At 35.9% G+C, this 13567-nt stretch overlaps 3 protein-coding genes across 3 annotated transcripts in view; 1 reads left to right on the top strand and 2 right to left on the bottom strand.

The window, feature by feature from the left end:
* Positions 1–1427, bottom strand: part of LOC137572076 (protein decapentaplegic-like) — a 43089-nt gene extending 41662 nt beyond the window's left edge. The window contains exon 1 of the mRNA XM_068283859.1: positions 1348–1427. The gene's annotated coding sequence lies outside the window, so the exon portion shown is untranslated. The remainder of the gene's footprint in view (positions 1–1347) is intronic.
* Positions 1428–7650: 6223 nt separating this feature from the next.
* On the bottom strand, positions 7651–10445 carry LOC137572074 (glycerate kinase-like). Its single transcript, XM_068283852.1, has 3 exons — positions 10300–10445; positions 9181–10194; positions 7651–9118 (listed from the first exon to the last, which is right to left on the bottom strand). The coding sequence occupies exons 1-3, from the start codon at positions 10417–10419 to the stop codon at positions 8786–8788; spliced, it is 1467 nt and encodes a 488-aa protein (XP_068139953.1). The 5' UTR covers positions 10420–10445; the 3' UTR covers positions 7651–8785.
* A 336-nt stretch (positions 10446–10781) lies between these two features.
* Positions 10782–13502, top strand: LOC137572079 (pancreatic triacylglycerol lipase-like). The gene is made up of 4 exons (XM_068283863.1): positions 10782–10879; positions 10975–11249; positions 12367–12463; positions 12518–13502. The coding sequence occupies exons 1-4, from the start codon at positions 10782–10784 to the stop codon at positions 13500–13502; spliced, it is 1455 nt and encodes a 484-aa protein (XP_068139964.1).
* The last annotated feature ends 65 nt before the right edge of the window (positions 13503–13567 follow it).

Raw genomic sequence — 13567 nt, 5'->3', positions numbered from 1 at the left:
TTAATAAACACAATTGGGCATTGTTAATCGAACTAAATGCGCTTTCAATTTGATTTAGTATCTAAATTCTTTGTTTATGCCATTCAGTTTAAATGCAAATCAGTTTAAAGTATATGTAATCCGATAGGGCCATAGATTTCAGTTTAAGCCAAACACTTATGCAATAGTAATCGATGTCAACTGACTGACTTGTGCTCCACTCCACCACCACCACGCCCATCGAGTCACATGCAATTATTCAATTAACCAAATGGCGCCATAAATTATCAACCTTGTCCATGCATACTCGTACCCAGATACATTTCCCGATCGAAGGGTTTTTTTTTCACCCCTTCTCTCTCGATTTCTTGTTGTCGCGCTAATTGTGAATTGTGTGGAATGTCGTTGATTTAGTTCATCATTTGTCTTAATGAATATGCAATTAATATGAAAGATTTATATTTGAGAAAAAATTAATTTGATTACAGTACATATTAAGTATTTAATGACTTTTGCAAAGGAATAGTCAGCATTTCCTTAGAACTAGTGGGGGAAAACTATTTCGATTTGATTAAATTAGTTAAATCACATATTTCTTTCCATTGATTTGTACTGGCAGGTAACTATTATCTACTAACTATTTTACTAATTGTCAATATTTTTGTACCAGTGAAGAGCTTGGTTTACGAATTCACAGATTGTGATTTAGATTTCTAGCAAAACTTGAATAAACTAGACCACATATAAAAAAACTTTACTTCAAGTTTGTAAGAACTTTCAACCACAATCTAATCAGATATGTTGCAAGAATAAATATTGAACCGATTTGTCATATAACTAGATAGGTTCAATCACAAATTTCACTATTCAAAAGTCAGGCAAATATTTGATTTGTAACGGAAAATGTTAAAGTTTAAACAGAATTTGTCGGCTTTTCGTTTTTTGTTTAAGAAAATATAAGTTATGAAGAAAACCTTTGTCACACGACTACAAAAGCAACTTAAGTAAATTGCCATGACTGAAATTTAAGTAGAATTAGCAACAAGGCTTTGAATAGATGGTGTTCTTCTTGTTTGAGAAAAAAAAGTCACTTTTAGTTTAATATTTGCCATTAAATAATATTAGTCTTGCATTTAATATGGATTATTTTGGCGTTAAATTGCTGAATGCGTTTTTCCATTGGATATGGCAAACCAGCATGGCGTATGCGCGTTATTATTAAATCTAGGGTTGCCACCACCCATCGATTTCATTCTTACTGTCGCTCACACACACACAAACGCAGACTAACACACACACACACACACATATGTATGTGTGTATGTATATCAATCACTCACGCACTCACTAGCTGATTTTGTGGCTTACCTTGTGCCTTACGACGACCGATTTCAGCAGCTTTCTAAAATCCACAAATCCTTTGGCTGCAACTGCAACAACAACCAATTCTGGCAATTCGCAATCGTTGCATACATTATATTTATTCAGGATGTATAATGATTTAGATGAAACACAGGAATCATTTATATATTTCGATTTATTATTATTATATTAACTTTGTTGCTTTTCTCTATATAGATTGAAATCACACACTTCTTTGAATATAAAAAACTTCACATTGTGGATAGACAAAGCTTTAGGCTTGGCTTGTGGTTAGCTCTTGGCTTTTTCGATTTACTCACTCACACTAACACACATACACACACACAAACACACACACACAGAGACACGGTGATAGAGACAGAGAGAGTGAGCGAGGGAGAGATACACAAATATACATATACGCATACGCAGACACATGCAAATGGATAATTTTTATATTTATATATGTATTTTTTTTTTTACATATATTTATATATGTAGGTATGTATGTATATATATCAATTTTTTTTTTTTAATCGCGGAACTCGAGGCAAGTTGAGATGAGACTAACCGAGACTTCGAGAGGCTGTGTTGTTGTTTACTTGGTGTGTGTTCTTGAGGCTGCTGCTATCTCGCTTAGTTACTGATGTTGTTGTTTTTGTTGGTTTGTCGTTAATTTTTTTGATTACATTATTTTTTTTTTTTGTGTTCCCAGTTTATATTATTTTTTGTTTTACAGCCGCAGAAACCGCGAAATGTTACAACAGAGAACAGAGAGCAAAGGGGTCCAAAATCAAAAACAGAAAAAAAAAACTGTTTAAAGAACTATCGACAGCAACAACATCGACACAAACATACATATATAGAAACTATATATACATAAATATGAATAAATGTATATAGATGGATATATGTATATGTATTTTTTTAAATTTTTATTTATTTTTTTTTGTTTTTTGGCGACAAACAAAACGGTTCCGTACAACAAGCGTTGAGCGCAAAAAACTGAATGAGCATCCAAAGCGGCCGAGGCAAGGCAAACTGGCAAAGGCAAAAGCGAACGAAAAAATCAAGCAAAACCCAAGCCAAGCAAAAAGCCCCCCAAAGAGTCCCACAGAGCAGAGCGGAGACGAAGCCGTCGCTGAGAAGTCGCCGCAGCAGCAGCAACATCAACATCAGCAGCAGCAGCAGCAATAGCAGCAACCGTGGCGAGCTAGTTAGTTAGTTATTTTTTTTTGTTTTTTTTTTAACACGTAGTAGTAGTGAGAGTCGATCGTTACACACACACACACATACATAGCCAAGTACACACACACACATACAATTACAAAATCTCACTATATCAAGTTGCTTAAGTCCACTCAAAGCGCCATTTAAGTTGAGTAATTAAAGCAAGCGGCGAAATATGCATATGTATATGTTGATATATCTCTCTTTCTTTGTATGCTAGTATAAGTGTGTGTGTGTGTGTGTGTGTGCGATTAATTATTAATCAAGCCAAAAAGAAAAAAACAACAACAACAAACAAACAAGTCCAAGTAAGTCAGCACAGCTGAAGACAATTACAATAAATATTTCAACTCTCTCAGATTCAGAGTCAGAGTCACATAAGAGTCAATCGATTAGAGTTGGACTTTCTTTGGGTCGACCTCTCTCTCTCTCTCTCTATCACCCGCCTACTCCCTTTTCGCACCCTCTCTCTTTCTCTCCCTATCTCTTTGAAATTTGTTACACTTGTTGTTGTTTATTTTCTTTTAACTTTGCTTCTCTTAAAACTCTTCAAAGTGTTTAAGACAAATCCAAATTAAAGCCAAATCACTTTTTATGAAGTTACCAGATGGTTTTTCTTCAACAACAACAAAATTAAGAGAGATAATTTTTTACAGAAAAAGGTTTACAACTAATTTGGGCATATAATTTTGTAAAACACGACTGTAGGATACCCTGCAGCAGGTAGAACAACAGTCTTTCCCAGGAGTCAGAGATTTGTATGCCAGTTATACTGATAATATTCTTCAATCTCTGAGAGATAACTATTCCCCATTAGTCCCTGCAGTTCTTAACCCTTTGGGGACAACGGTAAGGATAAATTTGAAAAACCCTATCAAAACTTGATAAGCGATCCTGTGAATTTTTAGATGGAACTAAGATGGATAGATCGTCTTAGAGTATCCAATCTCGTATTTTCCTACCTCATACTGCATAAGAAGATATAATTTCAATGCTAAATATGAATAACTCTTCTTTTCACTTCCCACATTACGTATACGCAATGTGTCTCATTAAACGTTTTTGCCAAAAGATGGTCTTAAGTCATATTAGCAATTGTTGCTGCTTCTCTAGCCATTTATAGTAAGTATTATTAAGTACAAAGGCTTTGCTCTCGTTCATTTTTTTTCTTGTTGTATATTGTTTGTGTTGCTGCTGCTGCTGCAACATCGTTCGTTCGTTCATCGTTCGTTGTTGCCGCTGCTGCTGTTGTTGTTGTTTTCGTTGTCGTGTATTACTATGAAACTTGTTCATTGGAATTTTCTAATAAATCAATAAACGCAGACAACACATTGTAACATGATGGGCTAGGTGAGCGGCGGGAAGTTGGTGGCACACAGCTGGCGGCGGCATCGATAGACAGTGAGATGGACAGACAGCAGATAGACGGACAAACAGACAGACAGACAGATAGTTGGACAGGATGGACAAATGGACAGACGTACGCATCGCACAGATTGCGCACTTTAAAAATAGACCCGCGCGCATTTTGAGGTTATGGAAAATTTATATAGTTTTTTAATCAAGATTATTGACTATGGCAACAGCAAGTACAACAACAACAACAACTATAATAAGCACAACAACAACTTTTTGCAACACTTTCACATGAATATAAAGGAAATTGCATTTAGCTTGACTTGAGTTTCCGTAAATAAACCAAAAAAGGAAGTAACAATTAAGTTGAGTTTTTTTTTTTTTTCATTTTTTTCGCATTTAATGTCTGTCATCAGCTATTTCTTTTCGTAATATGCTAATATTTTTTCTAATAGCCAGTTTCCCCCTTGTCGATGCCCCTCTCTAATTCGTCACATTCCTTGAGTATAGGAGAACTGAAAAAAGTTGCAGAACAGGCGGAGGCACCTTGTGTGTTGCCTTGTTAAACGAGCCTGCAACACCCCAGCCCAAGAACGACAACAACATCAGCAGCAACCAAGCAACAAGCCACAATAAACAATGTTGCAATGCTTAATTATTTCAGCGGCAAGGAATTCCTCAGCCTCTGGAGTAAACTTGAACTGCTTCTGCTTTTGCTGCTGTTGCTGTTGCTGTTGGTGCTTCTGCTGGAGCCTGTTGCTGATGTGCTTTTTGTTTTGCGGCCAAGCGTAGCAGCAACTCGATTGTTGCCTTACACTTGAGGTCGATCGTCGTCACTTGGTTACTTGCTTGCTTGCTTTTGGGGCCCGGGGGCCCTCCTTCAATCTCAGTCTCACATTTGGTCAATGGCACCGCAGCGTCTGTGGTCATGTCCCCAGCATGTTTCTGCTGCAATTGCTCTTGGTATTGCTGTTGTGGTCTGCCGCACCCATTTGTAATGCATTAATAGCCTCAAGCTCAACTTAGTACAAAATAGATTGACATTAAGCTGACTTTTTGGGGTTAATCACAAGAGCAGATGATGAATGATCACATTTTGTTTTATGGATTTTCATTAAGTTTATTTTCATTTATAAATAGTGTCTGTGTGTGTGTCGAAATATAAATGCTTCCAAAGTGCATACCTTGAATTTACACCTTTGCAATTATTAAAAATGTTTATAAAGATCTCTTACCCATTTCTGAGCAATAGTTCCATTTAGAATTTTTGTCTTTATATTGAAAGATTTACACCTTGAACTAAATGAATCCTTTTTGCTAAAGTTAGTCCCCAAAAATCTATAGCTTTTTAATTGCGGTAGATGTTTATCTTATCTTTCAATATTGTTTCAAATATTTTTCAAAGAAATTCGTAGTAACCAAATTATTCAAAAATACTTGCCATTTTGATATCTTTTACATGGATAAGGCCTAGTTATATATTGAACAAGGAATTTTAATAAATTAGGGCATTAAAGTAGTGTCTTAGTTTTTAGTTATAAAGTATGACCACAATCACTAATTAAGTTGAAACCAAAAATGTTAAAGGCCTGATTTTTTATCACTGAAAAGATTCGTACACAACGATTAACTTTGCATATTTGTAAGCTTGCCAAGTTTTAAATTTTAATTCAATTTTAAATCACGGTACTTATCAACTTATGTGTTCAAGCTAGACAAAAAACATCAATAATCATAAAAGGATTCTATTTAACCTTTCTTTCCTTTCCTTTTGCAATATTTGAAAAATTGAAGTCTTCATTTCGAAGTTAAAATAAAGTCTTTCAATCTGGATAAAAATAAAGAGTACTAAATTTTTTGACATTTTCGCTAGAAATGATGATGTATAGTTGCAAAACAAAAAGCACATCAGCAACAGGCTCCAGCAGAAGAACCAACAGCAAAATATACATCACATATGTACATATATATCAAATTATTAAGTCATTTTAAACTAAATGTGTTTAATTGCGATTTATAACAATCTTTTTTTTAAATTTTGAAAAAAAAGAAAACATTTTCTTTGCCAATCGTATATGACCCCTTCTCAATCATGCTCTAACAGTCACATTGGAAAGTGATCATTAAACTCAAACTCCCCGAAAACTTATATGTAGAAGCGCTGGCTTAATCCGGCACTGAGTCAAGGAAAGTTAAGGCGAATTAAGCTTTCTACTGTTTATAATTTTACTGCTTTTAATATTTAACCATTAAGGACAACACCCTGTATTAAATGTTAAGGTCGTTGTATTTCTTGAAAGAAAGTTCACTGAACTTTTTTAGTCCCCCCATCAGAAAAGACAAGAAAATTAAAATGGGGATATGTACTACCGAAAATCAAACCACTTTCCACCCCCTCAAAGTCTGAAGTACTTAAGACATATGCTTCAAATTAAGACATTCCAATTTGGTGATTGATGGTGATTCACATTTGGTTTCCAAGTAATATGCAAATTATTATCGTTTTCTCTCATTTCTTTATCTTATTGTTTGCTTGCTCTCAACTAAAACAAATGACTGAAGCGTTAATTGAACTTTGTCTATATGATATTTATGTATGTAGATGAACTTTGGCATTGTCTAGACAAATTAAGCACAAAAAACTATATATAGTATAGTGCACATATGTACATTTGCTATGTATAGAGTAAAAAAAAAACATCAAGAAAGAAAAAGCAATGCTTAATTGTCAATATTGCGTATACGTAATGTCGGTTCGCCTGTTTGATGAGAAGTCGTCAGTTTGTCTGCTGCTGCTGCTGCTCCTACTCTTTATTGGGTGTGATGTCATAAGTCAACACATGCGCACACACACACACGCACACATGCAGATCTAGGCAACATTTTCTATACACAAAAATCGAGATCACGATCGAATCGGAGATTGTTAATTAAAAATGTTCCATAGCGAGTACTTCATTAGCATCGTCAGCAAGATCTGTTGCCGTTGCCACGCGTAATTCTGGAGGCCGTCTCCATCTCCATCATTCGTCCCATGCCATCTCGTCCCGTCTCTCTGTCTCTGTCTCTGTCGCGGTTGTCTCGCTCCAATGCTTAATTAATAAATCAACGCGACACTTGCACTCAATGGCCGCATCTGCTTCAGCTGCCACCAGCTTCCAGTGTTGTAGTCACTGAGATTGTTGTTCTTGTGTTGGTTGCCAAGCCAAAACGCACAGGCAGACAAATTGACGCGACATTCCATAGCTTTCTTTATGCAGAGGGGAGGTGGTTATGGTTAATAAGTGTTAAATATAGAAGCTGATGGCACACAGAACAGAAGAAACAGCAATAGCAGCAGCAATCCACAAGAAAACGGAAGCGGAAATGCTTCCAATCGCCACTCAGAGATCTTGGCGTAGGCTCCAGCCCCCTGGCAAAGTGGTGGGCAGAAAACGACTTTAATTAATGGTTAGTCACTTTAATTAGAATAATGTAATATGTGTAATATATATGGATTTCCTCACACAATCCAAAAAATACGCAAAATTGGTGAATTGACTTGATAAAATAATCAAAAAATTAAATAAACTCCTCCTCTAAATAATAAAGGAGTGTATAAACAATTCAATGTGTTTTGACTTAAGAAATTACAAATTATTTTATTAAAATCTTTTAATTTTTAGTTTAAAAAACCTATAAAAAGTTTAACACTTAAATTGAACTACTCTAACACAGTATATAAAAATTTATTAAGCTTAATGTCTATCATTGAATATTTCAATTAATCTTAAAATAACCCCATGTTATGAATCTTCTAAAGGATCATTAGTTTTCGCCTAAAGCTGATATGGATATTAAGGCAAAGTTTACACAAAAAAAGAAACGAAAAACGGAGATTAAATTCTTTAGAATAACTAAACCATTTATCAACTTAATTTTCTGATGCATCGTTTTCCCCAGAAAGCTGACTTAGTCAACTTTTGTTATTATAGATTCTATAATATGTATGAGTACATATATATAGGCTATAAGCTTGTAGGAAAACCTAATCAAGCGAAAATAGCACAGACGAATCAGATTATTTAATAATTGTGCCAAATGCGCGGCAACAAATAATTAAAGTATCAGCAACAACAACAACATCAACAAAACAATAAGATGAAAGGGATAAGGGGATCTGAGGGCAATGCAAAACAAGCTGCAATTAGAAAAACTATGCAGGCAAAGTGTAAAAATTGCAACTGGGCGCGAGTTGCTAAAAATAAAACTAAATAAAATAAATTTACATTTTTAATTGCAATTATTGCTGGCTATTGTTGTTGTTGTTGTTGTTGCTACTGCTGGTGCTTGCTACTGTTTTTGTTTTGTCTTTCATTTTTTATGAGACGCAGAAACAAAAGAGATGAAAATTACTTAAACATATTTATGAATAGATCGCATATATGTACATATTAAAAGTATATTCATATGTAGGAAAAAATTGATTTATCACATGAGTCAAGGCACACAGACAATATAATTATTGCTGATTTCATAACAAGAGAATGAATTGGAATGCTTTGCCGTAGACATGGCATGGGCAAAACTAATTGCCATTTTATGCTGTCACATTAAGTTTACTAAATTATTGGAATCGTTAGGAAATGTTAAAAAAGTATTTAAAACAAAAACAAAAAAAAAGAAAAAACCAACAAATGCTAATGAAAAAAGTCGTAAAACAAAATATGTTCATAGCAAACAGGAAAATCGTAAAAATTCAATTGAAATTATGACATAGTTGCGGTTGATTGCGAGAGGTTCAAGATCATAGCTCAAGCTATTCTCAGAACCATTAACAAATTACTCTAGTTAATTTGCAGCTATTGTCTTTTTGGTTTTAGGGTATGACTAGGAAATGCAAGTCCATTACATTGGTTCCCGTATGACCTGTAATAACATGAAAATCGCCATTCGAAAGATTCTTAAAGAAATTGTAGCTATCACAATTGGCAATGATTTTGTCTATATCATCTGTGGTCTGGGATTGGTTTAGATATGTGTCAATCACTGAACTATGGGCCACAGCTCCAGCTGCGTCTGTGGGGCCATCAATGCCGTCTGTGCCGGCACTTAGAAAGGTGCATTCCTTTAACAGTTGATCAGAGTGAAGGATACGAGACATAAGCAAGGCTAAATGCTGGTTACGACCACCTAAGCCATTGCCACAAACCTTAAAAGTTCAATAGAAGTTAATACAAACACTAATTTATCCAGTAGAATGTTTTTTTTTACCTTTATCACAGGTTCGCCACCAGCTATAAGGAACAGTGGCTTTTTGGTGGCGATGTGTTGTTCCAAAGAATTTTTAAATCCCTCAAAGAAGGCCTGGTTAAAGGAAAATCGTTGTCTTAGCTGGATTTCTGTAATTACTTTCTGTTTGTATTGTTGTATGCTCTGCAACAGGAGCTGATAATCCTGAGCCACCTCATTCACATCACCATCTATGGTGGATGAGAGGACAAAGGACACATAACCCAGCTCCTGGGCCATTTGTCTGGCTGCAGAGGTTGCTATGACATTATTGCCTACAACAAAAACTTTATTTTGTTGCAGAGGCAAGACATCTTCCGTTGGTTTATCATCCAATTGAAAAACCCTCTGCTTTTCCACGGAAAGTTCTTCCCACACTTGATAACGCTTCAAAATATCAGCGGCGTTGGCTTCGCCTGACTTGAGCTGCGGTTGTATGGTTGGACCACAAGCAATTAGCTCTAGAGGATCTCCGATAATGTCACTGAGCACAAAGGTAACCAAAAGTCCCGCATTGCCAGCTGCTTTGGCCAGGCGCCCTCCCTTGATATCGGAGCAGGCTATGCGTACGGTATTTAGTTCTTGTATACTTGCTCCACGTTTCATCAGCTTATCAGCTATTACCCTTTTGTCCTCCAGAGACAAAGGTGACCTAGGTAGTGGTAATAGGGCAGAACCGCCTCCAGAAATGAACACGAAGAGCACATCATTCGCCGTCATACTCAGGGACAAATCTTTAATCAATTTGGCTGCCTTTAAGGCTACCCCATCGGGTAGATTATTTGGTGCTCCTTCATAGATCGTTAGCTTATCATCGTCCAGAGGGTGTTGGAACTGTTTCAGTGTATTTACCGGCACACTCAATACTCCACCAGAGGAGGAGTTACCCAAGTCTTGATGCACTTTGTTGGCCATGCCTAGCACAGCTTTTCCAAAGCCAACTATGTGGCATCGCTTGTCAGTTATATCAACTAGCTCGCCGTTCAGTTTGATTGCCTAAAATTTCAAAATAACGGTCACAAATCATATATTTTTTGAACACTGTGACCGGCAAAGACGCAATTAAACGTTTTTGATTACAAAAGGCTGTACTCAACTTACTCCATTGTTCGGCCGTAAATCAAAGTTGTTGAAGTTTGCAAAAATCTTTTCCGGATGAACAGCTTCCACCGCTTGCTTAAAAATTTGCTGCAATTGCTGAAAAATGCAATTTTTTGACATTATGTAAGTATGCAATTGATGGTGTTCTGTTTACTGTTTACAATTCGTTAGTGATTCTAAGAAAAAATACTAGATTTTTTGAATATATATCGATAGTGTTATCGGTGTATATCGATGATTAGCGCCAATAGTTTCCAACACCTACTTTCAAACCTAGCATTTTCTTCGAATCGACGTTATCCAACACTAAACTATACAGGAGTCAAGTAGGCCTTTGCCACCAAAATAATCATTGTATTTAAATATAATAAAAGTGGTACTGTTTAATTTCCGCACTTGCATTAAATCGTGAAGAAACTCAGATTGCATCGTTGCTTTGGTCGCATATGTTTTGCAACTTTGAATAATAATAATAAATTACAATGGCCAACATTTGGGTGGACAATGAAAACATTGGGGTTGGACTGCCGGCCATGTCAGCAAAGAAACGGATTACCATGCAAAATGGAAATCCGAAACAGTCTGCAAAAAGAGTGTCCTAAGCAAAATTGACAATGTGATTCACCAAAAGCACCTGACAGCAACTCCACTAAAAGTCACCCAAACCAATTGCAGTGGTTTCACAGATAGGAAGGTGTTCAAGACTCCAGCAGTTGCCACAACTTCAAAGGATAGCAATAAGGACTTTTGGTTTGACTACCAGGACCATCCCAAGTGCTTATCAAAGTGTACTAAACGCATTGCCGAGCAATGGGCCAACAATCAGCTTCAAAGTGACGACCTATTTCACCACCTATTTAAGGATGTGGAGACTTCCTATAAATCTGTGGATGATGTATTCAATATTCCCAAAATCTATATTTTCGATGACGATTTTGCCCAAGTTCCAGGTCTTTGGGATAATAAAAATAGATCGTACTATAATGTAAACGATAATCAATTGAATCAGATGGTACCAATGCCTAACTTTGATATATGTTAAAGCCTAAGGAAATTTGTAAGTTCTGATATTTATTTTACTACTTGCGACTGTAATGTCGATTAATTTAATTACTTGTGAAATTAATATCAATGTCTAAGTTAAGATAAGTGCTGTGGTTTATCATAATATTTATTATGGACTTTTGTCTAAATTGTTCTTTGGATGGAGGCTCCCTATTAGTTTTTAAATAACAATCTTCCCAAATATACCTCTTTTTTTCTAAATATGTTTGTAAGCGGAGTGCTAAAGTAAATAAATAAATAATAATAACACTTTTACAAATAGAACAAGAACATGAATTGAAAAGTATTTAAGATTGCCAGATCACACATAATTATGTACATAAGTAAAATATGCATTTACTCTTGAGATGCTGAATTATATGCACTCAACTTATAGCCCCTGAAGAAAATCTTTGGTTTTGATTTTGAAGATTGTACGAATACTTTTTTTTTCACTGTCAACAGTTAAAATTTGAACTCTGGCGCTGTTAACATGGCTCTCAAGCGCCATCTGCTTCTAACGGATATTTAAACTTGGCATAATTAAATTTTTAAAGTAGTGCAAAATGGATTGAATCGAGAGACACGATATTTAAAACTGAGATTAGCTTTAAAAATGTATTTTACTTCCAACACGATGATGGCTGTAAAACATCTTAATTCAATCTTTGTGTTTTCACTTTCAATATAATCCACTTCGATATCGACAACTTTCGTTCTCTTTTTTTGACACCATAGCGAAATGAAATTAGCAACGTAGGGGTGTGTGTGTGGGTGCTTACATATGTATGTATATATGTCGTGGCATGCGAAGCTCTAAGCCTTAATTAGATTAGAGCATGTGATAAGGAGTTACCTTAAATAGAAGTCACTTTACTGTGTAGCTCACAGTTTCGACAAGAAGTTCGAGTTGCGATGAAGCTAATTTTATTTCTATCATTGACGGGTAAGCTAAAAACGAAGTTCTAATTATAAACTACAGAAAAATTAAAATCTTTGGAGTAGTGTTTTATTACTTTACAGATGCCAATCCTATTGTCGGTTTATTTGATCCTGCATGCTTTGTGGTTAATAATACAAATTGTCCCAATGAGAATATAACCTTTTGGCTCTACTCGAAGTAAGTTGATAATTTCATTGATCGTGGCATTAACTTATTTGCTTTAACTTGTAGAGAAACAGCGGACAAACCTATTCTGCTTAATCCGCTAGAATTGAATCCATGGCACTTTAAGCCAACACGTCCACTGAAAATTCTTGTACATGGGTATACTGGATACAGAGACTTTGCTCCCAGCTCATATATACGTCCAGTTTTACTGGATAATGAAGATGTTTATGTAATTTCCATTGATTATGGTCCTCTGGTTCGGTATCCATGCTATGTACAGGCTGTGAGAAATGCTCCATTGGTTAGCCAATGTTTGGCTCAGCTTATTAACAATTTGGTTGATCAGGGTATAGTCGAGAATAGTCAGATCCACATCATAGGCTTCAGTCTTGGATCCCAAGTGGCTGGCCAGACGGCAAATTATGTGAGAAGGAAACTAAAACACATTACTGGCTTAGATCCAGCTAAACCATTATTCATAACTGGCAGCAATTCGAGACGCTTGGATGCTGAAGATGCTGAATTTGTGGATGTCATTCATACCGATGTTTTTGCTCGCGGCATGTTGCGTTCCATGGGCCATGTCGACTTCTATCCTAACTTGGGACTAACTCAACCCGGTTGTATGGAGGACAATCCCAGTGATCCATCAAGTTGCAATCATGAACGTGCTCCCATCTACTATGCGGAATCAATCAATTCCACCAAAGGTTTCTGGGGACGTCGCTGTTCCAGCTGGTTGATTTATCTCATTGGCTTGTGCCCCACGCAAGGTTCTCAAGCTCAGATGGGCTATCATGTTGAAAAAGGAATACAAGGCTCATATTTCCTAAAAACCGATTCTAAAAGTCCCTACGCCTTGGGTAAAACTGAAGATGTCGATAATAGTAAATTTTTGGCCAAGTTTAAGTTAAGCGCGGTCCACAATGAAATCGATCATGATTTCGAGCCGGAGGTGGAGGATAAAATAGTTGATTTAAGTGAAAATGACATTGAGCTGGAGAAAAAACTGTTTTTGGATGAAACTTACGAAGATGAATTACTTTAATAGCTAAATACTTACTTTACATTTGTCATTGACTTTAGAAATTAAGTTAATTTTTATTAAAAAGT

The sequence above is a fragment of the Drosophila tropicalis genome, unplaced genomic scaffold (assembly GCF_018151085.1).
Source record: "Drosophila tropicalis isolate 14030-0801.00 unplaced genomic scaffold, ASM1815108v1 contig_186, whole genome shotgun sequence".
Classification (NCBI taxonomy): Eukaryota; Metazoa; Arthropoda; class Insecta; order Diptera; family Drosophilidae; genus Drosophila; species Drosophila tropicalis.
Note: the sequence above shows the minus strand (reverse complement) of the source record. Positions and strands in the feature narration are given on the sequence as shown.

Coding starts and splice junctions, on each gene's coding strand:
- LOC137572074 (XM_068283852.1), bottom strand. CDS start 10,419: ATGTCAAAAAATTGCATTTTTCAGCAATTGCAGCAAATTTTTAAGCAA. Junction 10,195..10,299: donor ATTTACGGCCGAACAATGGA/GTAAGTTGAGTA, acceptor TTGAAATTTTAG/GCAATCAAACTGAACGGCGA. Junction 9,119..9,180: donor GTGGCGAACCTGTGATAAAG/GTAAAAAAAAAC, acceptor TGAACTTTTAAG/GTTTGTGGCAATGGCTTAGG.
- LOC137572079 (XM_068283863.1), top strand. CDS start 10,782: ATGGCCAACATTTGGGTGGACAATGAAAACATTGGGGTTGGACTGCCG. Junction 10,880..10,974: donor CAAAATGGAAATCCGAAACA/GTCTGCAAAAAG, acceptor AACCAATTGCAG/TGGTTTCACAGATAGGAAGG. Junction 12,464..12,517: donor ACCTTTTGGCTCTACTCGAA/GTAAGTTGATAA, acceptor TTTAACTTGTAG/AGAAACAGCGGACAAACCTA.